The sequence below is a fragment of the Drosophila nasuta genome, chromosome 2R, assembly GCF_023558535.2.
Source record: "Drosophila nasuta strain 15112-1781.00 chromosome 2R, ASM2355853v1, whole genome shotgun sequence".
NCBI classification, from domain to species: Eukaryota; Metazoa; Arthropoda; class Insecta; order Diptera; family Drosophilidae; genus Drosophila; species Drosophila nasuta.
In genome coordinates this window covers 25,814,494-25,840,545 of record NC_083456.1, presented here as the reverse complement: position 1 = coordinate 25,840,545, position 26,052 = coordinate 25,814,494, and the positions used below count along the sequence as shown (strand labels likewise).

The following is a 26,052-nucleotide window of genomic DNA, read 5'->3' as shown; positions in this document are numbered from 1 at the left end:
ATAGCTCTTTGCTGCCGGTATAATAGTCACCCAAACAAAATATATCATGCTAGCCAACATTACTATAAAAAAAATATTTTTGTAAGTTCAATTGTGCTTAATAATTAATTTCATATCTTTATATGATAAATCGAACTTAACATATCGTTACACACTTCTATACCTATCCGAAGATGAACTATTGCGTCTACTGAACATCGTTATGCAGAAAAAAAGTACCGACTTGTGGAACATTTATAGTTTCAAACAGAAAATATAAATCTTCATTGCGTTCAGGTTCATATAAATAATTTCTGCTTGGGTTATTAATTTATATTTTTAGTATTAAAGCAATTATTGAAATGCAAACGGCTTTGATTGGTCCATCACTAAAAAAGTGTTACCTTAAAAGCAATTATTAGTTTGGTATATTTATCATTTTTTAAACGGCAATCTGCTGTCACACTGACAACAACAGAAAGGCGTCTGTGGTGTTCGTCGGTTCGCGAGTCGCGCATCCGCATCAGCTTTTTGTTCTTCATCAAACTTAATTAATACTAATTAATTAAATGTATTCGCAATAGCGTAACACCCGATATTAATAGCCTGACAAATAACGTACAGGCGCGCCGCAATGATTGGTTAAATCTGCAACCCGCGGCAGTTGGCAAAACAACAGCGCAGCAGCAGCGACTGCGGCGACAGAGTGTTTGAAAGCAGTGGAGAGAGAAAAAAGTCTCGCGAGTCTCAATAAAAAAAGAAGAAAAAACCGAAAACCGAATTTAACAAGTTTTTAGGTTTCGTCGGTAGCTGAAAAAAAATTGCGTTAAAAGAAAGCGGAGCAATTGAAATTGTTAAATATGAGATCAACACAAAATTCAAGTAGTCAATTTTGAAGTTGTAATTGTAATTGTGTGTGTGTTGTGTCTGCGTTTGAGTTGCTGTATGTGAGTGTTGTGTGTGCGTGCGTGCATTCGTGTGAGTGTGTGCGTTTTGTGCCTGCGTGTAAGTGAAATAAAAAGCAATTGTAAATGAGTGCGCAAAGAAGTGTAGCGAGAAGTGGCGGCAGCGACAACGACAGCGCAGCCAAGCCCAAAACTTCATTTCGTGAATAAGTAAATTAAACCAAAGTGCAAATGACGACAGTGCCAAACACGTTGGCAAATTAAATACAAGTAAAACACACGAAAAACATAAATACGTAAGTGAACAAGCGGTCAGCAGTCAGCAAAGCAGTCCCAGGTGGTCAGCAAATAACACCAACACACACTCACACACACGCACACACATCACACCCGCACACAGGGAGCGGCAAAAAAGCAGCGCAGCGCAGCAGCAGAAGGCGACAACGTCAACGTCAGCGTCGCGCAATGACCGAGGAATTGAAAGTGGTGCTGCGTCGCAGTCGCAGCGAGCAGCATTCCGGTTTCGGGTTTTCGCTGCTCGGCACAACTGGACCGCCGCATGTCATCTACGACATTGTCGAGAATTCGCCGGCTGCCGATTGTGGTGCGGTAAGTGCAAAAAACAACATACACATATATATGTATTTACTTGCATGCTTACCAACACTAACAGCCATGTTAGTGTGACCATGCCTCCTCCCACCCTCTAAGTTGTCGCAGTATCTTTCTTTGGGACTGCCCTATGACTTCATCAACCACCAAGAACCAAAGGTTGGACTGAGGGAGGGGGAAAAATCCACCTCAATACCGCATTGTGGGGGAAGCAACAGCCCATAGTGGGTTCTAGATGTGGTGGGTGGTGGAGTATCTGTCGTAGATAAGCACATTGTAGTTCCTTTTCTTGTTGTTGCTGTTGTTGTTGTCTTAAGTGTTAAACGAAATGCACTCAATAATGCAGAAGATGTGAAAGAGTTGCGACCATCGTCTGTGCTCTTTACTCTTTTGGTGGTCTTTCGCTGTTTGTCGCCCACTGTGATGTCATCGTGTCACTTGCGCTATTTTATTGGTGCGCTCTACAGCTAAGGTTGTTGGGGGAGAAGGGGGGTTTGGGAATGTGTGTGTCTGAGGCTGGCACTGGCCACTCTCACAAACACACATATATTCACTTGCTAACTCACACTCATTTCAATGTATCAATTTTCGTTTTGGTTTCGCTCGTTTCTATTTACTTTTGTTATTGAAAATTCCCATGAATTGCTTTGCTCTTTTCGATTTCAATTTAGCGCAAAAATAAATATCTACACACACATACATACAACTGTAAAGTGTATGTGAGTGTGTATAGAATTGGCAATTCTCTTTGGATGTAGCCACAAATGTATTTAAATTTCCATTTTAATAAATCTACAAGGCAACTAAATCATTTTGCACAGCCGGGAATCGTGACGCAAAAAAAAAAAGATCTTCACTTTTTTGTTGTATATAAAAAGAATTTGTATTTTGTTTTCGACGCAACACATACACATTCACTTATAAATTAGCAATTCCAGCGATTTGTAGTATGTTATTAAGCATATGTTTTTATTGCTTTTAAGCTTTTGATATTATGAAAAAATCAACAATGCATTAATCAAATCGCCGGCATGCTGATAATAATCGTATTTTGAATATGTTTAAAACATTTTCTTTGTATGCTCAGTTCCATTATCTAAGACTTTAATGTTTAAACATTCAAGACAATGACTGATTGCACTTTTAATGTGTATAATATTATTAATGTACATATTTGTAAGTAAATAAAACTAAATAAATAAATACTCGTTCTTATGTACATTGCGATAAGCGTTTCCTCATTTTCCAAGAATAATAATAATTCCGAATTCAAATCTCAACTCATCTGGAATAGTAAAATTCTTGCAGAAAAGTACATAAAGAATTCGTATCTAGTCACCGTGTAGAGTTATGCATTGGAGACTTGTGTTTGTACAGTTTTATCTCTGTTGACAAACACACATACACATATACGTGAGTGTATCTGTGTCTTATGTGTGTAGAACACCATAGAAAACCCTCAAGATTTAATTATAAAGAATGTTTGAAAGAAAGGAAAAAACCGGGATCGGAAATGATTCGTTAGGGATTTGTCCACGTCGCTAGACCCATGAAACGTGTTGCACATTTTAAATGCATTTAAATACAAGAAAAATTCATTCAGAGTTCATTTAGTGTTTGGCTCTATTCAAAAGAAATGCGCAGCACAAAGCAATCGAACAATTACAATAATAATAACAACGGCAACAATCACAGCAATGCTATAAAAAGTAATGCAAAGACAAAATTATAAAAATAACTCCAGGTTTTACACACATACAAATACTTTTATAGCTGACTGAGTATTCGCTTTATAATTATCAGACGAAGTCAAATGCAAAAATAAAATAAAAATAATGAAAACAAAGCGGAACAAAACAAAACGACAGCAAGCTACAAAATGTTTGAGCACGCATAATATTATTGCCTTTGGCTTTTAAGTTTTGTCAACAATAACAACAACAGCAACCATAACAAGTAAAGCGTGAAAGCGAAGAGAGTTAAACAAAAAAACATCCAAAAAAATAAAGTAAAAAGTAAATAAAATACAACGTAGAAAACGTGTTTGGAATTTTTAACTTGTTTGAGTTATTAAATAATTTAACAAAATAAAATACGAAAACATGCACCTTAAATAATCAACTTGCGGAATGTGGGAAGAAGAAATTATACAAAACCTGGAAGATTTTCAAATTTTACATCGAAAGATTATCAAAATACATGGTGTATGTATTATCATGAATGGTGTCGGAAATACACATTAAAAAAGTGTTGCACATTTCTCTATTTATAATGATAGGGTATCAAAACAAGAAATGGGAGCAGAAAGACAGCAACAATTGCATAAATAACAGTGTTGGCAATTTTTGGGACCAAAGAAAGCTGTTTGTGAAGAAACAAAAATTTACTCACAAAGAATAAGGGTTCCAACCATTTTAAAAAGTTAATAATGTTTTTTTTTTTTAATTTTATTGTTATGAAAGTATAAAATGAATTCCTCAAACTGGTTTAAGCAATTATTTTTTAAATAATGTGAGACTTGGTACTTAGCCAATGTAACAAATTTTGGGGTTTTATTTACATTTTTTCGTAAATTTTACAAGATGTATTAATTAAGTGACGAAGGTCTTCAACCTGTATACATAAATCAGTATGTAAACTTTTTTTTATATGATGCCAAAATGTTAACGAATCAAATTTCTGCGATAATCGATCATTTAAATGCTATATTTGTCGAGAAAACGGCTGCGTCGCCAACACTGATGACAACGACTTCAAATACACCAATACACTAATACCTATAGAGAGCTGTAAACCCCGTCGTACGCTGCAATTTGCTGCTGGCATTGTCGTCGCAACCAACTTGTCGACTTTGCTGCCGGCGTTGTAATCACGCACACATACGCACTCACTCACACCCAAACACACACACACGCACCGGCACGCACTTTTTCAATTTGTTATTATCGCTTTCGCTTACAACTTGTTGGGGCGATGCTTCTCGTTTGTGTTTCGTCTTGTTTTTGTTTTTGGTTTTCTCTATCTCACAAAGTGTCTGCATTTGTCAGCTTGCTTATGATTGTGTTGTTGTTGTTGTTCTCGCAGTGAACACAATTTTTCAATGAGTTGTGAATTGTGTAAAAACTCTCAAGATAAACAGAAACGACAACAACTATGAGTGTACAAACGTATGCATGATGGAAATAAATACATATGCAATGCATGTATGTATAAAATATTTTCTCACACTTTATAGTGCTGGACCGTGATTCTGTCGATAGTTCATAATTGCGTGATGTCAAAGTGATTTATATTTGTGACATGCGCAAGTGTTGCCAGATCCCTAAAGAAGTATTAATGCTATGGAATGTTTACACTGCCCGACTGATAGAGTCGTTTAGCTATAAAGGCTGGGGTTTTTTTTTATTGAAACTCAATTTAATAAAGCCAAGAGCGTTTATTGCTTTCAACACACGATGTGTAGCAGAATATTTATCACACACATATGTACTTACATATATAAGACCATACAATTTCCACAGTCGACTGTCAACGCATTCCTTTTGTGCCTTCATGCATTTTCTTCTTTTTTTCTCGTCGTAGTTGCCACTTGTGCTATTGTTAGTAGTGTTTCTCTGTGTTGCACTTCCTTTGTGCAAGTTTGTGTTCGTTGTTTGTTTGTTTACGGACAATTTGATACGACGATAACGACTGGCAAATTTTGTATTAATTGTCTCAAGAGAGAAATGTAGAGACGTTTAAAGAAATATGTATATACTCGAATATGTGTTTTGCTATATCACATGTTCTTTCCACTTAATGATGTGTTTTGTTTTGTATTGTTTTTTTTTACCATCATGCTGCATTCATTGCATCATTAATCAATTTCGCGGTTCTCATATATTTCATTCCAGAGTCTAAATGACTTTTTAATTTCTACCTACTATACCGTGCTTTATAATCCTCAACCTGCCAGTTACGTCATTTTGCTGACCAGTTCAAATTCTAGAACTGGAACAAACTGTACGCGTTTCAATTACGAGATGTACTCGGAACTGGTTCAGGCTCAAAAACATCAACACAATTTTAATCTTCAGCACTACGATCTTTAGGCCAACCCACTTCCTCTCATCTCTCTCTGTCTCTCTGTTTCCTTTTGTTTGACCGTCTTTTTGGTCTTGCAAAAATTCTAACGCTATTCTTAATTAGCCTTTAACTGGAAGTGACTAACGACTTTTGCTGTTGCTGTTGTTGTAGCCTGAAAACAAATTAATTGTCGCAGACGACGACCAAGCAAACAATAGAGACAAAAGAAGCACAAGGCTGTATTGATTTTTGTATTCTGTTTCTTTTTTTTTTTATTTATTGTCTATGTGGACTCACATGCATGTGAGAGCATCTGTGGTGAAGTGTTAGTGATGGCAACATTGCAAAATGCTCGTTATCGAGAGCCCGCCCACAGATCTTTGCACTTTACGACGAAAATTGTGGACGAAATGAAACGCGCAAGTAAACGGTGAAGAACGTCAAGCTCTAGAAAACATAAAACTGTCATTTTGAGTTCAATGTGCGTAGCACGAGATGGCAACAGTGGCTAAAGATGGGTAGGTCACGACACGGTACGACAACAATAACAACAACAACAGAAAGAATGAAGAATTGCGATAACAACAACTTTTGCACGCGACCATTTTGCCATTTCGATAAATGTCAACGTTCCAACTAAAGAGAGATGTGCCCACATATATTAGCGTATGTGTGTGTGAGAGAGAGATTGTAGGTTCGTTGGGTTCTCTCTCGGTTCGCTTGAAGTCAAAAGTGCACACTAAAGTGAATTCGCTTTAATTGAATTACAAAAGTAGCAAAAATTGTGAGCGCGTTTATTAAGTTAGCTTTTAATGCTGTTGGCTCAACGGGTGGTGGGCAGTGGCTCAAGGGGATAGGTGAGGGGGAAGGGGTGGCTCAGTGGCAAACGCGAGCTCCAATGGCTGTGGTTCGTTGCACGCCACGCCACAGCGCACAGCAAGAAAACAAAAACAACAACAATCAACGAAATAATAACTTAGAACAATGAGTGCATAAGGCACTCGGCACTCGCGCGTCGTCGCTCGGCATGCAAAAAGCACAAATATAGCAGCAGCAGCAGCAGCAGCAGCCAAAGAAAGCGCAGCGGTAGCTCAGTGTGCAGTAAACTTTGCGCTAAATCTAAGCATTATATTAAAGAGTGTTTGTTTGTGTGCGCCCAAGCGTCACAAAAGACGCTGCCAAACCCAAGCATAAGCAACAAAAGCCACACCAACACACATACACATGTAGATACATTTGTTTGCTTGTGTGAGTGTTTTTATAAACATGTAAGAAATGGCTGCACTTTGTCTGACGGTGTTGCCACTTGGCCGCTGTCTGTGTTGGCTGTAAATTGAGTGGCAGCACTTGTCGTCGTCATCCGTCTCGAGTTCTCTTTGCACAACACACGCAAGAGTGTATTTGTATGTGTGTATGGCGTATGCTTCTTTTTTCTTCTTGTCTTTCGAATGCTCAATTAGACGCAAAGTGGCCAGAGAATATGTCGATGAGGAGCCGGCCGGCCGGAATAGATTAGAAGTGGAGGGCAGGGCAAGTAGCCCAAATAAAAAACTTTAGCTGTTGGCCTGGTTTGTTTGCCAGTCCATTTTCGGAATACATTTTTGCAACAATGCAACAGTGTAGGCAAATCAATAACAAAACAAGAGCAACGAAAATAAACTTGTTCAAAACACACATTTACGTTGCCTGGCTTTGTTCTTGTTTCTGTTGTAGTTTTATTTTTGTCTAATTTTTACACTTTTGCACAGAAGCAAGGGATGAGGGTTTGCCATTTCTGTGGTAATTCTTTAGCTATGGGGTAACTTGTATACCTTGTAAATGAACTCTCGATACAAACAACAAACCAGGCAACTGTAGAGAATAGATATCAGCAATCGCAATTGGCACCATCTAGCGTATGGAAGCTAATATGATCTCACCAGGGATAATAGCTGGCGCCATCTGCCATTTGTTAGTTTACTTATAATTATGGTAATTGAGCAGGGTATCTCTTAAGCGTGCTCTCTTAACTCTAGCGCGCTTGTAGTTTATTTTGCGTTTACACAAAAGTGGGCAGAATGAAGGTAAAGTAGCTGTGAAATTGTCGTAAAAAATGGAAATCCAACAGTCAACTAAATACACAAATACACAGTTATAGTTGCTTTAACAACTAGTTCTTAGAGAGCATTGCGTTATGGTTTCTATTTAAATGACGTATAATTTTACGACTTTAAATTGTTTGTACATTCTTCTCTTGTGTGTTTAGTAGTGCGCTAAATTTGCAACGATCCGTGAATAACTCAATTCACAAGCAGTTTAGTTTTGTATACTATTTGGACAAAAAAATTTACATGGAAACGGCGTCAGATTTAACATCATACTAAAATTAGCAGAATTAAGCAAGCCGAATATGGGATGCCATATCGCCATTTTCAACTTCCGGCTGTCTTGCCGATTACCGATTGCACAACACCCACACATACATACACTTCACACTTCCACATACCACACACTCACCTATACGCGTAATAATAAAATCAACGTTTTAATGTTTATTTTTCTTATTTTTTTGTTGTTGATTGTGGTTGGGGGAGCGCTCTTGTTGTGCAAAAATGAATGTTGTGATCATTAAAAAAGAGACGCGCATCACACAATGGTTGAGAGTCCAGATTGTTGGCAAGGTCGTACAAATATACAAACAAACAAATGTATGAATGGAATATGACAAAAGTGCTGCAATGCTGCTGCTGCTTCTGCTGTTATCGAATTAGGGATGTGCTCTCATTTATCATGCAAACATATTTAAATGAGACGTCATAGTGGACTGACTGACGGACAGACAGACACCACTACATGCAGACATAGAGTAATGTGCTTGACAAGCATGATGATAAATAACAGAGACAGCGACAGCTCGTGTCGTGTCTGTGTGATGGTCACTCTTAAGCATTCACAATGGTTTATGCTGTGAAGACAAGTGAAAGAACTGGCATGGCAACAAAACAAAACGCAGAGTTTGCGAATTACGCTTTGTCCTAATTATTCGTCTATCACTGAAACAACTGCATTTGTCTCTGTCTGCGTCAGGTGTGCGTGCTTTTTTTTTTTGCGCTTGCTAGACAAGACAAGGTAACGGTAACGGCCCACGCAATGTTGTTCTTGGTTTTTTTTATCTGTCTCTGTTCCTTACATTGATTTTCAATAAATTTCATGTTTCTTTTGCCAAATGAATGACGCAAAGAGGTAAAGGTTTTTGTTTTTGCACTCTTTGCTCTGCTCTGCTTGTGTGAAGACAACACTCGTTCCATGGCTATGGCTTCGTACTTGACTAGGTCATCGGCATGTCGCCTGTGTTGTTATTGTTGTTATCGACATCGTCATCGATGGCATTGCACGCTGACACTAATACAATCAATCCATTGCGTTTGTTTACCTACTACAGCCTAGCGCCACCTACCGCCAGTCAAGTGTGCTTGTAATTGGGTGGGCGTGCAGTTGTTGCTATTGTTAATTGATATTGCTGGCACAACAATAAAGCCATTCACACTGTCGATAAACACATGCATAACACACACATACACAAAGCGTTGTCATTGAATCTGAGTTCAAGTAAAGCCACAACTACTGCCGTAATACGAAGCTACCCCAAATATATGTACATAAATACTCATATTGAATGTGTATTAATAGTGGTGTTTCAATGGTTTTTTGACACTAATTGAGGCATCAAGTGTCCGTTTTAGGTAGATTGATAACCAGACGTGACGACAATGTTAAACAATAGCGAGGGTACGTTATCAGTGTTTTTATGGTATATTAATTTGATTTAAATGCGATTAGTGTGTCGTAAACACCTGTTAATAAACAATACCCAGTTCCAATGATTATTAATTAACGCTACAATTCGTTTCATTTATCATTGTCGTTGGTCCCAATATCTGGTCACACTGGGTGAAGGCCGAGGACTTGCTCACGAAACTTTGCAACAGCTTGCGCGAACAAAACATGAAGACAGAAACGTGACGCAAAATGATGAACTTAAACATGGTGCTATTTATTCAATTTGAAAACAATTTCTAAATTTATCGAATGGCAAAGGGCAAACGGGACTTCTGATTGACTTCGCTTGTAAATAAATATATGCAAATAGTCACATACATACATATACTAATACATAAGCAAGCCAATTTCAACGATTGGAGATGTGAAAGTGAAATGCCGGCTAAATGAAAACGAACAAGCGACAACAAGCAAAAGCAATTTCTTTGTAATGCGTGTGTACACACACAAGCAGATGTTTACAGTCGTGTGTGTGTGCTGCTAATTTGCATGAATTGCGCCTAGACATGTGTGGCTTGCAATTGTATTAGTGCAGCTCTCATCTCTCGCTTATGTTGAAGTGTTTAATTACAGCTGATGCTGTAGATTTTAACGGCGTGCTATTAATGAGATTTTGACGCGACGCGACGCAACGCATCGCGACGTTCACTTATCAGTCTTATTACTGTAACCCGTCGCCAAGGGGGCTTTTCACGCTTTCCATTTAAGGCGTTTCCATTTGCCATTCTCCAAAACATTACGTAAACCCCAAAGTAGCGCGTGTGTGTGTTTGTATATTTTTTTCTAAAGGACTTGAAATTAATTTTTTATCAGCATTTCAATGACGTTGGCGGCCCTCTAGAGGAGCCGAACATAGCATCGTTGCAGTCCGTATGCAGCAGACTCTCTTCACTTGCATTTCTCTTAAGTGCGCGCTCTGTGCAGACTGCACAAAGAGAGCCGAGAGAGCGAGTGCCATGCAACTCTGCGCTCATCTGTCGTCGTCGTCTATTGTGAACGATAGCTACACATGCACACAGCAGGCTAGCGACCGCATAAATTAAGTAGTGCAATATCCCCAAGTTTAATTACTCGCGCGCCCCGAAAATATTCTCAAAAGACACAACAACCGACCGACAAGCAAAAAAAGGTAGCGCGCGGCATCTCTTAGACATTGTGAATTTTGTCGTGCATAAAATTTAGATTAGCGTCCCAAAAGTCGAAAAAGGCACTTTGTGCGCTATTAATTATGCAATAAAACCAATTTCAAAGTCGCATGCATTTTGCATGAGCAAGTGCGTACAACACAAGATACTATATAATAAATTTATTGAATAAACTATGTGCTTGAAGAGGACTCTCCTCCTCGCCTGTTACTACGAGGAAATGCGTACCAGTCACAACAACAACAACAGTAACAACAACAATGACAAGAGCACGCCGACAATTTTGACGTCAGAATAAAGCGCCGCCGAATCGTCGTTTTGTTGTTGTTTGTTGTTGACACGCTGAAAATAAGAATTAAAAATAGTTTACAAGTGTCGACAACAACGCTGGGGATTGACGACGGCATGTGCCACACAAACAGAGAAACCGCCTCTGTCCACGCCCCCGCACCCCGCCCCCGCAGCAGGGGCAATAACAAAAGACTGTGCAAGGAAAATCAATAAGTTTTTGTTGCCTGTGCAAATCATTGCCGAAATTAGACGTCCGTCGAGCAAGCTTTGACCCCAGATTTCACGCAGTTGTCATAGAGAATTTTAAGAAATAGGTTCATATTTCATATTCACAACTTAACAGCTATTATGTGTCCAAATTTCAGCCTCCTAGAGCTGTGAGCAGACCGTCAGTCAATCATCTTTACTAACTCTCTCTTTCTCTCTTGCTCTTTGCAGGTTGAAGCTGGCGACGTGATACTGAAAGTCAACGGCATCGATGTGCATCGCTATACAACGAAGGAAGGCAAGTTCATGGCGAAACATATATTTTTAGTCCAACTGCAGCGTATTAATCTTTTAAATGTTATTCTAGTGCTCAAATGTCTGCGACTGTCGGAGAACTTAGTAACCTTGGAGCTGAAACGAGGCAAGTCTTTAAATAAACTATAATTATTCGCAGATCGTTTCTAATTAGCATTTCCTCCACAGATCCCAAGTTGAAGGCGCGCATTAAAGAGCAGCTGGCGAACACGCAGAGTCCGCATTACGTGGACATTGAGTCTCCCATCAATATCTACGATTACAGCAGCAGCGCGAACGCATCGCCGAAGCATCAGCGGCAGCAACAGTTGCACTCGAAGGGCGGCAACGCCACGCCCCCAAATGCTGGTTCACCGGCGCTGCGTTACAAGTCAACGCCCACAACGCATTTGCCAACGTTGCGCCAGCAATCGCCAACAACAACCACAACAACGGGTATTCAATCATTTGCCACCGCATCGTCAACAACAACGCACACACACAGTCGCAACTCATCCGCCAGCTCGACCAAGATACAAATGGTGGAATCGACCACCATTACAACAAGCATAAGCAACAGCAACATTGCCACATCGCCAACGGCAGCAGCTGCAGGTGGCGACGCCACATCGCCAACATTTCGCCCGTCACGCATTCCACAGGCTCTGAAGGCTGCGCCAAAACAGCAGTTGCCACAATTGCAATCGCCACAGCATAAGCGTCCACGTCCATCCCAAATCCCCACAAAGGCGGCCAACGGCAACGGACTGCAGCCGCTGCAGCATTCGAACAGTTACAGCGGCAGTCCGGCTGCCAATCGGCAGCGTCATACGGATCGGGAGGCGGATCGGGAACCGGAGCCCAATTCGGCGCCACCGCAACCGGCAAAGGCGCCGAGGTTTGAGGCTTATATGATGACGGGTGATTTGATATTGAATCTGTCGAAGACGCCGCAATCCAGCAGCTTACTCACAACGCAGGCCAAGAAGGTAAGTGCAGACTTTTGCAGATAGTTGTCAGATGATCCTCACTATACAGATGCTAATTGTTTCTATTTGCAGGTGGACAGTTTGCGTGACTTTCCCAAGCGAAATCTGGCCAATGCACGCGCCAATGGCGCCTTGGCTCCACGTGCCTCCGGCGAGTCATCGCCCACTTCGTCCTCGTCGGTGGATTCACCCACCAATACGGCCAGTTCGGATTCTGTTAAACGTGATGCCAAGTTGCAGCGCTGTCAGCAGCAGCAGCAGCAACAACAGCAGCAGCAGCGTGATAGCATCAACAACAGTTACAATCGACGCGATTCGTTGACCAACGATACGTTGCTAATGTGCGAAGAATTGGAACGCGATGAGGATGCCACGGTGGAGTATGATGACAATAAACGGCAGCAGCAACGACAACAGCAGCAGCAACAACAGCGTTATCGCCAGCAACAACAACAACAGCAGCAGCAACAACAGCGCTATGAATACTACCAAAACGAGGATGAACTGGATGCGGATCCGGAGGAGCGAGAGGAGGATCAAACACACTATGACATCACCAACATCGAGACGTATCAGAGTGGAATGGGACGCGGTGACGAGGATGACAGCGATCGACAGTGTCTAGTGGACGACGATGATGATGACGACGATGTGGACTACAACGAGGAGGACAACGATGCTGGCGACGAGGAATACTCGACCAATTCGTTGGGCTCAGGCTCTGGTTCGGCCAAACAGCGAATGCGTGCGCTCAAACAACGCAGCCTGGCGCGGCAACAGCAGCAGCAGCAAAGGAATCGCGATGCTGTTGATTGTGCAGCTCGAGCAACGGCTGGTTACTCGGCGTCCACGTCGAATTCCTCCGGCACAGTGAAGAGCGAGGCTGTGCTGGGTTTGGGTTTGCAGGACGAAACCTCGTTCTCAGTGCCAACGTCGCCCATTTCGCTGTCGGCGCCTCTCATTGATAAAGAGACGGCCAGCTCGGTGCCCACCAGCCCAGAACCCAGTTCGTTGGCGCCCGAATCGAGTAATGCGCCAGCTGGCAGCGGAGCGGGTGGCGGAGCTGTTGTGGTGCGCCGTCACAACGGGCATGTGGTGCGCAAGTGCGATGCAGCTGGGTTTCGTACCAGCAAATCGGAGGATCATCTGCAGCAGATACAGCGCGAGGGCATTGCGGCTGTGATACCCATCGATATCGATGAGGATGTGAATAGCTCGCTGAATACGCTGCTGGATACCCGTCACGACTCGGAGGATTCGCAGGTGAGACGACGGTGCAACGAGCATACGTTGTGTAGTGTGATATTTTCCCCAACTAGCCGAAATGACAGAACAAGTTTCCAGAACTTCCCCTCAAAAGAATCTCCCGCAGAACACGCACAACACGTTGTTGTCTGTAAACATTTGTTAAAGCGTTGTTTATAGTAGTTGAATATGTTCCTTGTATGTGTGTGTATCCAATTCACGTAGTATTCATCGATCATTTCATATTCATTCATCAGCTGTAATTAGCAGTCACTCGAATTAATCATCATGCGATCTCATCATGTTTCAATTGTTTCTGTAGTATTTATTTTATTTACTCTTGATACTCGTTAGTTACTCTCGTTACTCTCTTACTCGTTACTATTTGCTCTGTATTCAGTTATATGATCTCTACATATTATTGACTACTAAGTACTTTGTGTATATTTAACAACTTTCTATCTTGTCTATCTTACTTGTGTTTTTTTCTTTCTTTTCTATCCTTCCTGCCTTTCGTTTTCTCTCTCTCTCTCGCTCTCTGTTGATTCGTATTTTAAACTAAAAACTTTTTAACACACGACAATAACGTAAAACTAGTCGACAACAACGTCTGCGTCGGCTGCAACGATAGTGAACAACTCGCCACAGCTGAACAACAACGAGAACGAGACGAACATCAACAATAATAATAATAATAACGAGTCGCCGGATGTAACAACAACAGCAACGATAACGATAGCAACTTCAGCAGAGACAACGGCAACAACTAGTCGAGGCGGCAGCAACAAACTAAACTATATTTTACGCAAAAAAAGGTTGCCATTTGTTTAAGCATGGCATGCTCTGATCAGAGATTATTGTTAAACATTGATGTGATTTTGATTGTCAACATTGTGGTACATTTATGATTTGCAATTTCTTGTGTTGTTGCCTGCGCTTTTCGTCAAATGTTTGTATGTAGTTGAAAAGTAGTTAACAAGATTTTGATCAAAACTTAACGCTTAACACACTCAAAATACATCAACACCACAACAAATTACACTACTCATAAACACAACAAAAAAAACTACACTCGTCAGAACAAAGTTAAAAAAAAACCTTCGTCAAAACAAGTTAACAAGCCATTACACTTGTCAATCGATTAATTACACTCGTTTACAACGAGTAACTACTCTCGTTATTAACATAACGAATAGCTACATTCTTCATATATTCACAATTCAACGAGTATCGTTCTCGTTACATTTTCACAGCGAGTAATTAATTCTATAATCCCACTAAACAAGCAACTATTAAAGTTCACAGCGAGTTACATATATTCAACGAGTAATAACATTCGTCATTTACACACAACAAGAACCGACACTCGTTACATATTCACAACGAGTAATTACACTCGTCAAACACACAATCGACGAGACATTACCCGTCCACACACTGCAATTGTTTAGGGAGATTGGGCAGCGGCAAATTGGAAATTCCAGCGCTAATTCGACAAATCAGCCATATATAAATAACTTATAAACATGCATATACATTGAAGCTTGTCAATTGAGCGATTACTAATTTATGTTCTTTCCACTGCAGGCATCGAATCGTGATCGCATCGTGTGGACCTACAATGCACCACTGCAACCACATCAATTGGCGCAACTGCAGCAGCAACAGCAACTCCAGCAGCAGCAGCAGCAGCAACAACAACAGCAGCAACAGCAGCAATACTACGGTCAGCAATCGCATTCAAATTCCCATTCAAGTTCCATTAGTTCATCGCCACAAAATTCGGCAGCCGGCAGTCCGGCGTCGCCCACATCGGTCTCCTCATCCGTAATGTCCTCGTCGGGTTCACGTAGCGCACAACAACAACTGCAGCAACAGCAGCTGCAGCAGCAACAACAGCAGCATCAGCAACAGCAGCAGTATCCACAGCAGCAGCAACAGCAGCAGCGAGATCAATCAGCTGTTGCCATGCCGGGTCTGTTGGGCTGCCCAAATGGTGGTGGTGCTAATGGTGCTAGTTGTAGTGGTGGTGGTGGTGGTGGTTTTGGTGGCAACGATCAGAGCGTCTCAGAGGCCATTTCAAATATCTCTAGTCCCGACTATCAAGACGACGATAACTTATTGAGTTCTCGCGATATTTTAGGCGGCATGGTACTTAGCGATCCCAGCGACTCGGACTCCACCATTCTTGTCTCGGATGCGGCTGCCCAACAGCGCCAACAGCAGCAGCAGCTCAAGCAGCAGCTGCGGGCCCAGCAGCAGCAACGTGAGCGTGATCGCGAACGTGATCGCGACCGAGAGCGCGAGCAATCTGAGCACAAGCTGGTCATCCAAGTGCGTGGCCTGGACAATAGCAATACGAGCAGTGTAACACGATCGGAGGATGAGCTAACCGATGAGCCGTTGACCACGATTGCGGGACGCGATGCGTCGCCTCCCGTTTCCGACGATGGCAGCGATGTGGAGTCGCTGCATTCGTATCATTACTCGCCCAAGGCTGTGGACATGCCATCGGCCATACGCCTGGCCAAAAGACTGTATTCCCTCGATGGTTTCAAGAAGAGCGATGTTTCGCGGCATCTCAGCAAAAAGCAAGTGTTCATCTCTTGCATTCTAACTGCTTAAATATTAATTATCTATTGATTACAGCAACGACTTTAGCCGCGCTGTGGCTGACGAGTATTTGAAGCATTTTACTTTTGAAAAGAAATCTCTGGATCAAGCACTACGCGAATTTCTGCAACAATTCTCGCTGTCCGGCGAGACGCAGGAACGTGAACGTGTGCTTGTGCATTTCTCGAAACGTTTCCTTGACTGCAATCCGGGCACATTCAACTCTCAGGATGCGGTTCACACGCTGACCTGTGCCATCATGTTGCTGAACACGGATCTGCATGGCCAGAACATGAATCGCAAGATGAGCTGTGCCGAGTTTGTTGATAATCTGGCCGATCTCAATGATGGCGAAAACTTTCCCAAGGATGTGCTCAAGTACTTGTACCAAGCCATCAAAACGAAGCCACTCGAATGGGCGCTGTAAGCGAATATTTGTTTCATTTGTTGGTTGAGTGTTAATAATGTATTTGTGTTCTTTTTCTAGTGACGATGAGGCGGGAGATGCGCAACAGCAGCGTGCGAATAACAACAGTGCGCTGACTGGCGTCAGTCAGAATCCTTTCCTGGATGCACCGGAGTCTGCCACAGCTATAGAGTACAAGAAGGGCTATGTGATGCGCAAGTGCTGCTACGACACGAGCTTTAAGAAGAGTAAGGATTCGCTTTCTATTTAGACACTTTTGCAGTTGTGATATTGTGTAGTGTGTTCCACAAAGAAAATGTCAGATTCCTATGTCATACCTTTTACTTATCACACAGTTAGTCTATGTTTAAATGAAAATATCTCTAATTACATTGTACATTTCTTTATAGCTCCTTTTGGCAAACGCTCGTGGAAAATGTTTTACATCACGCTGCGCGATCTGGTTTTGTATCTGCACAAGGATGAGCACGGCTTTCGCAAGAGTCAAGTGAGTAAATTTGCAGCTGTAGCACTAAATAAATCTAAATACTAATTGAATTCTTTTCCAATAGATGTCTGACAATCTGCACAATGCGATACGCATACATCATGCACTGGCCACCATGGCCAACGACTACACCAAGAAACAACATGTGTTCCGACTGCAAACAGCCGATCAGGCCGAATATCTGTTCCAGACCAGCGACTCCAAGGAGCTGCACTCCTGGGTGGAGACCATCAACTATGTGTGCGCCGCATTTTCAGCGCCGCCTCTCGAAGGTGGCGTGGGCAGCCAAAAGCGTTTCCAGCGTCCACTCTTGCCCAGCGCACAGACTAAGCTGCTAATGGTAAGTGAGAAAAAAGGCATAAACTAAACAATAGATATGTAAACACTTTGTCATTGCAGAAGGAACAGCTGGAGTCACATGAGCTTCAGGTGGCGCAATTAAAACACGAGTTGAAGGAGCACCAAAAGGCGCCCGTGCCCAGCAAAGGATTGCCGCTGCAGAACTTCAAGGAGAAGGAAAGCTATTTGCAATACGAGGTGAGTGTGGCATGCTTAGATGTGTTGAATTTAAATTAAAGCGTGAATCTTGTTTACAGATGCGTCGGTATGAATCCTATGTGAGCATTCTAACAGCCAAGCTGTTGGCAGATCAACAGCCGTTGGAGTTGCAATGCCAGCAGCAGCAGTCGACGGCACAGCCAACGCTCGAAGAGGACGCCGACACATTCCCCGTGAGCACGGGCAGCACTACGCCCACAACGCCACAAAGTATTCAACAGCAGCAGCAGCAACAACAACAGCAACAGCAGTCGACCAACAGCAGGTATAGTCAGCAACAACAACAACAGCAACGACCCAGGAACTCCTCATCTAGCGGCAATGCCCAACAAGACATTGGCTGACGCGTAATGGGAGTTTTCTCAGCTTGTGTGGTTTAATGCAAATCCTTTCCCATTCCTATTCCACTCCTTCCGAATTATATCTTAATAATATTCTCCTTACTTTTGTTCTGATATAATTCCTGTGTTTGTTGTTTTCTCAGCTTTTGTTGCTTTGTTATTTTTGTGTTTGTCAGCTGTGGTCCTAAGTTGTAATTACATTTATGTAAATATTAAGTGTATTTATTTTACCTTTTTTTGACTTTTGTTTGCGTTGCTGCTTTAGCATTGTCGTTGTCTTCTAAATGTGGTTTTTGTTGTCCGACCATGACGAAAGCTTTAATCACCAATTAATATGATTAACAAACAATTAATTCATACCTAAGTGTTGCACGTAGGTAAATAATAATACTAGAAACCAAAAGGCCTAATCAAATTAGTTGAAACAAAATGAAAACCACACAAATTACTGTGAAAACTCAAAGTAAACCAAAAAAACAAAAACAATTAGATTTTTAAGCAAGTTTCGCATAGAAAACAACTGAACTAAAAATTATATATAATATAACGAAAAGTTTTTGAAGCACACTCGTAGCAAAAGAAAATACATTTTTGGCGTTCAAAGAAAAAACAAATACAACACAATATAGAAAACAAACACATATAAAAATGTGGTAAAAAAAAAAAACAAGAATAGAAGTAGTAACGTTTAATGTTTATACCTTGCCTACAAAGCATTCTAAATATACATTTAAAAATTGGAATTGTCGGTTTTGAAAGCAGACGAAACCAAAACATTTTAAAGTAGCGAATAACAAAGTTATAAAAATTAGAGGCTCTTTGAGACATTTTGCGCACAACACACACACACACACACAAATATATATATACTCTTAGTTGTTTTGTTAAATTATCCAACACAACACTACACTACACTAGACAAAATCATATACAGCGTAAACATATTTGTATAAGAATCATGCTAACAAGTGGACATTTCCCCATGCCAAAAAAAAACAATATATGCTACACACATTCGTTCGTTTACAGCGTTTCCCTGTTCTGTTCTGTTTGCGTTTCATATCAAGCAAAAAAAAAGCAAAAACCAAAAAGAAGAATTCTTGAATTTTACAGATGGTTCGACGGCGGGTGCTGTTGTCTCGCGCCCTGGCGGCATTTACTCTCCTATTTCAAAAGCCATCATTGAACTTGACACACATTTGAAACACACGCAAACCTTTTGCTTAACAAAAACAAACAATATGAAAAACATAAATGTTATAAACAGCAGCACACATAGCAACAGCAACAGACAAGCAACAACAACAAACCAACAAGAGCAGCAATTGCACTTGGGAGCAACACCAGCAACAAAACAACAACAAGCTACAAACAACATCAATATGAACAACTCTCTCTTAACTGTCTCTCTCTCTCTCTCTTAACTGGCTTGCCATATAAATGTGAGCAAGTCTATGCAAAACAACAAAAATCTCAATGTTCTCTTTCATCTTGTCAACTGTCCAGTTTGTATAGCTTGGCTGTATATATCATACTTATTTAGCGCTCATTTATTCTTATTATCATCTTGATCACTATCATTTTATTCATCACCACATTTGCCTCATTCGATTCAATTCAAATGTACAATTATATCTAATAAGTGTGATTATTAATAACGCATTCGGTTTTCACTTACAGAAAAGAGAAGAAAAAGAAATAATTACGCTTTTTCGTTTCGCTATTGATTTTTGAACATTTCAATCGACACACACTTCTCACACACACTGCGGCAATTGGTAAGTTTCAACATTCATATGATTTTTTCTTGCATTTGTAATTACATTTATTTCTCTCTCTCATTTTAATGCAGCCCATGTTCACACACCATTAGCACACCAATACATCACTCACACACTCACAGGAATGGAGCTGGGAAGAAGCGGGGATTATAACGGGGGAATGGGAAACCGGAGAGGGGGATTATATGTATGAAGGGGGGAGAGAGAGATTCACTCACGCGTTGCGGCAGTGCCGTTAAAACAAAACAAAAAGAAAAGAAAAAACAGTCTGCCAATAATTCAGAATTTATGTACATTTCTTAAGCTACATAACATTATGATTATGACTATATTGTAATTGAAGTTGTTAAGGGTATTAAGGTCCTAATTACAAAATCGGTCGTTCAACAGAAGAACCTTGGCTAGAAGCTAAAAATCTCAATCGGAAATTAATTGCAAATTGAAACGGACCTTGACCGTCTATGTGTGCCCCAAAATCGAAAATAAGTCAATCATTTTGATGTTTTACCAAAATTTCATTGACCCACAGTGCCGGGGAAACTCCAATAATATTACATATATAATCCATATGTATGTTTATCGAATATCTGTATCTGACTATACAATTTTTGATAGTGGCAAAATTTTGCTGAGAGCAAAATCAAGTCGTTACATTCACACTCAGTTCTGACGTACAATAATAATAATAATAATATTAATAATCACTCTTATGGTTTTACATATGCATATATATTTCAACAAATATATATCGAGGCTATATTCTCATAAATGAAGCCGAGATCGCTCGTAATTTATAAATATATTCAATTTGTTTTGGCAACTGCCAGGAATTCTGCTGAACGGCTTTTTGTGTTGTACCAGAAAAAAATGGGATTCAATTTAAAAATACTTCTTATTTAAAATTAAAAAAGTACATGCATAAAGAAGAAAACAAAAAACACTTACATCATTACCTACGCTATCATTATAAATGATAAAAATAAATTATGAAACACTTTCTCTACGTATATACAATAAATAATTAATGAATTGAACAACACAGCGAATTAGTATGTCGAAATCGGTATATGATTTGCTCTATTGGCCTTTTTGCGATATAAGTAACATTAAAACACTTTCTCCAATATATGTATTTATTTAAAAAAAAAACAAACACCAATTGGTTGATTACGCGACAAGTCCACGTAGCTAGAATATGAAATTAAAATACAAAAAATAAAAAAATGAAAATTAATAAAAAGAAACATACAACATAAAAACATACAAGAGATAAAAAGCTAAAACGAAATACAATAACTTTGAATACATACGTATGTATATTTTTTAATATATATTATATATTATTGTGTAATTATGTAAATGTAAACTGTATAACAATTGTTTATAATTATTTTTAACAATTCTATTGAAACGGCAATAAATTGAGAAATGAAATAAAAAAACAAAACGAAAACCCAAACACTTGCTTATCAAACAAATAAAATAGCCCAAAATGTATTGATCAATCAATGAGTGAATCACACTGAAAACCAACTGATGATGATGATGATGAAGGGGGGACACGCTTGATATGAGACAATTAAACACTAATTGATAAGCTTTGAGTGCATTTTATATACTATTATATATGCATATACATACATACAATTAATATTTTTAGTAATAAACAAACAAATTAAGAACAAAATGCAAAATGAAATTGATGATATAAAACATGATGATGACACTCATTAAAAACTTCCAAACAAACTTTACAAATGCAATGTGTGTTTTGTTTCGGCCGGTGATGTCTTTACTCCGTCTTCAATGTGAACGATGTGTCCGTCTCCTCCAGCATGTTCTCCAAACGCAATCCCAGCTGTCGTCGCTGCATGTCCACCTTGAGTACAGAGGCAATAATACGATCTCCAATGCTCAGCTCACAATTGTTCATATGACTTTTGTGTATGAGGCCATCGCGCTCCACTCCAATGTCCACAAAGGCACCAAAATGTGTGACATTGGTGACGGCACCTGAGGATTTAAGCACAGTTAGAAGACAATTGATACATTGCTCAATAATTCTCTTGCCTGTGACGACATCACCGAGACTGAGATCCTCCAGTCGTGTGAGTCCTTGCTTGAATAGCGGCCGTTTGTCCAGATCCGCGCGATAATCCTGCAAAAGTTCACGCTGCAGTGCATCAAGCACGAATTTCACCTGTGAAAAATGCAACAAAAATTATAGCAGCTTCTTTCATAATATCTGCAATGTCCACTCACCCGCTCCGTGGGCAACTTATGCTGTTGTGCGAGCTGCTCAACTTTGCTCGCTGTCATGGCCAACTGTTTGATACGTTCCCTAAATCTTGGCTTGCCAATGTCCGAGAGTTTTAACTCACATTCCTGTATGACACTGCAAGGCAAAAAGAAAAATTTAAACAGTTTACAAAAGAATACAAGACATCCCAATTATGGCACCAAAAAAGAAGCTAAAAGAATTGCAGAAACTCTACGCTGAGCGTTGGAATTATCCGCCTGCCCAAAAGCCAACTAAGATTAAGTATATAGCTTGTGGTGAGAATCCAATTTATGATAAGAAGAGCGTCTATACTGCCTGCTGGAAGTCACCGGGCATGACAGCTAATGTGCAGTTTGGTCCCTGTTGGGATTATCCGCCTGAGCGCTACAAACGCTACCCACTTCCGCCACCTTGTCGTGGCGCCACGCTGCCAAAGAACAGTCTCTTGCCCAAATTTGAACAATGTGAAACGCTTTACACACGCTACGATTATCGTCTGGAAGAATGTGTGCATCAGCAGATACTTTTGATAGAGGGTAAGCTTAGGAGTTTGGAGACTCAGTTGACCCAGTGCAAAGAGCAACAAATAAAGCTGGCAAAGCAGATGCGTTACCAGGCCATAAGACGACGTCTGCTCTTTGGCTCCGCCTGTGGCTATAAGATCTATCCGGAGTACTTAAGTCAGCTGGCTGAAGAGCGTGCGCTTTGCGAGTTCCAAAAGGCATACAACGAGATCAATGCCAGCAAGTAAGTATTGCATAACTAATATGGATATATTGGCTTATGCTGTCATTCCTCGCAGCTCTCAGTTGGCGGATGAAGTACTCGGCATACGTGAGGACATGGCAGAGCTGCGTGTGCGCTTGGATAAGTTGGATAGGACGCTAGAGAGTCCGTTTCTTATGGGCTTGGAGACGGTGCTGCAAACCATACAGGATCTTTACGATTATTTCTTGGAAGTGGTGCGTAAGTTCAAGACCTGGGCGCAGTTAATCGATGCTGGCCAGGAGCATTCCATAGACGATTACTTGGCCTTGCTGCGCAACAATCTGGACTTTGAGAGCTTCAAGAGTGCCGGCGTTGAGCATTGTAGCTGCAAACGTTGTCGCAATAAGAATCCACTGGATCCATATTTGCCCTGTTGGTGCCAGGGATGCGATCGACGGGATAAAAACATTCAGCTGGTGTGGGACAACCAAGTTGAACCCAATCGGACCACAATACCTCAAAGGACGAGCGACAGTGACTATGTGCCAAAGCCAAGTGACACCTCTCCGCCACAAGCCAGCGTGGATAAGTCAAGTGATGATGCAAAGTTCAAATGAGTTTCTTAAGTTCGGAATTAATAAATGTGCGTATATACTGTACTTACGCTTCGGCCACTTTATAGCTCTCCGGATGCACCCAGGTGCAGTCCAGCGGATTCTTTACTTTGCCACCCACGCTAAGTGGTTCGATGCGCACGAAACCGGCGCACTGAACGTAAGTTTTGTCGCCAATGCTACGTACCGCGAGGAGATCCTTGCGAGATTGGAATGGTCCCTTCTGGATGCGATGTTCAATGATCTTCTCGGCCTTTTTCTCCGACAAACCTGCAATGTGTCTGAGCATACGATGATTAGCTAATAGATACTGGTGACGACTTTTTGATTTACTTGAGCACACTCAAACTGGCAGTGTTTAGATCAACGCCCACATAGCTGACACACTCGGACACCACATCATTGAGCGTCTCTGTTAATGTCTTTTCATTCACATCGTGCTGATACATGCCAACGCCCAAATGTCGTGGCTCAATCTTGACGTACTCGCTCAGCGGATCATTTAAACGACGAGCAATTGATACTACAATACGAATTACTAATTAACTCTTAAATTTTTTGAAAAGTGCTTTAGACAAACCCGCGCTGATTTCGTTTCTGTCCATGTTGGGAAACTCCTTGGTGGCCACATCGCTGCAGGAATAAATCGAGGCTCCATTCTCGTTTACCATGCTGTAACGAATACTTTGACTGTCGAGAATGCCCGCTTGAAAGAGCGACGACAGCCACATTTCTGTATCGCGACAAGCGGTGCCATTGCCCAGAGCAATGATGCGAACACTGCGATAAAATAAGAGAAGACAATGACAAGGAAAAACTCTTTATAAATTGTTACCTACTTATATTTGCTAAGAAGTTGAATGAGCTTTTGTTCGGCTCCTTTGCGATTGGCCTGTCGGCCATGAGGATAAATAACTCCAGTTTCCAGAACATCAGCAGTCTCGGAGATAAGCGCCAATTTGCAGCCGTTGGTATATCCAGGATCGATGCCAAGGATGCGTTCACCTTTCAACGGGGACATCAACAAAAGTTGCTTTAGATTCTTGCCAAACACTTCGATGGAGGCACGCGTTGCTTTTTCTTTCAGCTCGGCGCGCACCTGACGACACAACAATGGTTGCACTACGAGAAACATTACATTATTATAAAGTAAAGTTAGCAATTTCTTAGCATTTACATTTCTTGGTGAAGCATTCCTCTAGTGCACGACTGAATACCTCGCGGCGTAGCGGATAGTTGAGGCCTTGGGACATGTACTGCTCCGATATGAAACGAGTTAGGTCATTCTTCAAATAGCTGTTCGTCTCCACTTTGACGGAGAGAAACTTGTGCTTCTCGCCTCGATTAATTGCCAACGTTTGATGTGGTTTTGTTGACTTGACATCAGCTAGGAAATTAAAGTAGTTCTCGAACTTCGAGCTGTCCAGTTTTTTGTCCGCAATTCCATTTCCAGCTGTTGATTTACTACTTGTAACCTTCGATGTTGTGGCTTTGGCTTTGCTGCATTTTAACATAATTCGATGCACATTTTGTCTGTTGACAAGAAAAGGATTAAAGCATTTAAAAATAAATTAAATCTCAAATCTATTCTTACAGCCGACGCAACTCCTCCAATACACTGGTATTCTTGCTAATGTTGTGAATAATTATGTTACAGATGCCCGCCAACACCTGCTCCTCGCTGGCCAAATCCGCATTGTTTCTATCCACAATTGCAGACAGTTCTACTTTGGGTGCTGTGCCATAAAGCAGACAGTCGGCGTACTCTTGCAGTCCCAGGGCCTTGGCTCTTTCTGCTAAAGTGCCCTTGCTAGCAGGCTTATAGGGCGCATATAGAAACTCTAGTTCCTCATTGGTCTTGGCGCACATAAGCTCTTCGCGTATTTCTGTATTCAGCACATTCTCGCGCTCCAATTGATGCACAATGTTTTCTGCTTTCTTGCGCAGATCTACAATCTCGGTGTATGTGTTGCGAATGTCGCGCAAACGTTCTGGTGTTATATGATCCACCAGGTCGCGACGATATCTACACAAAAGGACACCATTGAATTAAGGAAATTATAGATTGAATGTTAAGCAATACCGGCATATAAATGGAATGGTGTTTTCATTCTCAAACAGTTGTACAATGTTGCGCGCAGCCGTTGGCTGGATATGCTCCGTCTCGGCTAGCAGCTCATGGATATTCCACACTTTGCGACGTTCCCAAAATGAGCTGCGTCCAGTGGTCGTTGTTGCTGAAGTCGTGCTTGGAGCAGCTCCGTCTACTTCTTGGGCAGACGGCAATGGTTCTTCAGCTGTGGCCTCAGTTGCGCCATTGCTTGGACTTGGTTCATTCTCTTTGTCTTTTTTTTTGTGCGCCTTTTTTTCGCTGCTGGCGCATCTGCTGATGCTGATGCGTTCTTAGTAGACGGAAAACGTTTCCTGGAGGCAGTGCTGAACAAGAAATGTACTTATATTTACATATATTTGTAATTAGCGTTTAAATATTTGTGAACTTACGCGCCAGATGCGGCAGTTGCAGCTGCTCGATCTACAAAACGTGTGCGAGTTTCTGTTGGCCTATAATCATCATTGTCTTTTGAGGCTACGGTACCGTCATCATCCGAGTCGCTTAGTTCTATAACCAGCGGAGTCTTCCTAGCTGCTAGTCGTCGCGGTCGCGTGGACATTCTATTAGTTTTTTGCCGC

The 26,052-nt window shown here is 41.2% G+C and overlaps 3 protein-coding genes across 7 annotated transcripts; 2 read left to right on the top strand and 1 right to left on the bottom strand.

Annotated features, from left to right (window-relative positions):
- The first annotated feature begins 457 nt into the window (after nt 1-457).
- On the top strand, nt 458-20,936 carry LOC132785677 (PH and SEC7 domain-containing protein). 5 transcript variants are annotated; one of them, XM_060791877.1, is made up of 14 exons: nt 459-1,493; nt 11,255-11,321; nt 11,391-11,444; nt 11,507-12,306; nt 12,379-13,569; nt 15,139-16,142; nt 16,201-16,587; nt 16,652-16,818; nt 16,981-17,078; nt 17,143-17,418; nt 17,478-17,615; nt 17,675-17,901; nt 19,658-19,755; nt 19,830-20,936. In XM_060791877.1, exons 1-13 carry the CDS (start codon nt 1,350-1,352, stop codon nt 19,677-19,679), a joined length of 4,575 nt encoding a protein of 1,524 aa, XP_060647860.1. In that variant the 5' UTR covers nt 459-1,349; the 3' UTR covers nt 19,680-19,755; nt 19,830-20,936. The 5 variants fall into 5 exon arrangements, with proteins under 5 accessions (XP_060647859.1, XP_060647861.1, XP_060647857.1 ...); XM_060791876.1 differs by lacking the exons at nt 19,658-19,755; nt 19,830-20,936 and adding an exon at nt 19,091-19,419 and having other exon boundaries at nt 458-1,493; XM_060791878.1 differs by lacking the exons at nt 19,658-19,755; nt 19,830-20,936 and having other exon boundaries at nt 458-1,493; nt 15,139-15,526; nt 15,695-16,142; nt 17,675-18,647.
- A 603-nt stretch (nt 20,937-21,539) lies between these two features.
- LOC132785171 (S1 RNA-binding domain-containing protein 1) lies at nt 21,540-26,033 on the bottom strand. Its single transcript, XM_060791163.1, has 12 exons — nt 25,953-26,033; nt 25,864-25,894; nt 25,445-25,763; nt 24,956-25,387; nt 24,539-24,894; nt 24,201-24,483; nt 23,942-24,141; nt 23,695-23,884; nt 23,412-23,642; nt 22,021-22,153; nt 21,829-21,958; nt 21,540-21,771 (listed from the first exon to the last, which is right to left on the bottom strand). The coding sequence occupies exons 1-12, from the start codon at nt 26,031-26,033 to the stop codon at nt 21,551-21,553; spliced, it is 2,607 nt and encodes an 868-aa protein (XP_060647146.1). The 3' UTR covers nt 21,540-21,550.
- On the top strand, nt 22,124-23,379 carry LOC132785679 (uncharacterized). Its single transcript, XM_060791881.1, has 2 exons — nt 22,124-22,786; nt 22,842-23,379. The coding sequence occupies exons 1-2, from the start codon at nt 22,212-22,214 to the stop codon at nt 23,362-23,364; spliced, it is 1,098 nt and encodes a 365-aa protein (XP_060647864.1). The 5' UTR covers nt 22,124-22,211; the 3' UTR covers nt 23,365-23,379.
- Nucleotides 26,034-26,052: the final 19 nt, after the last annotated feature.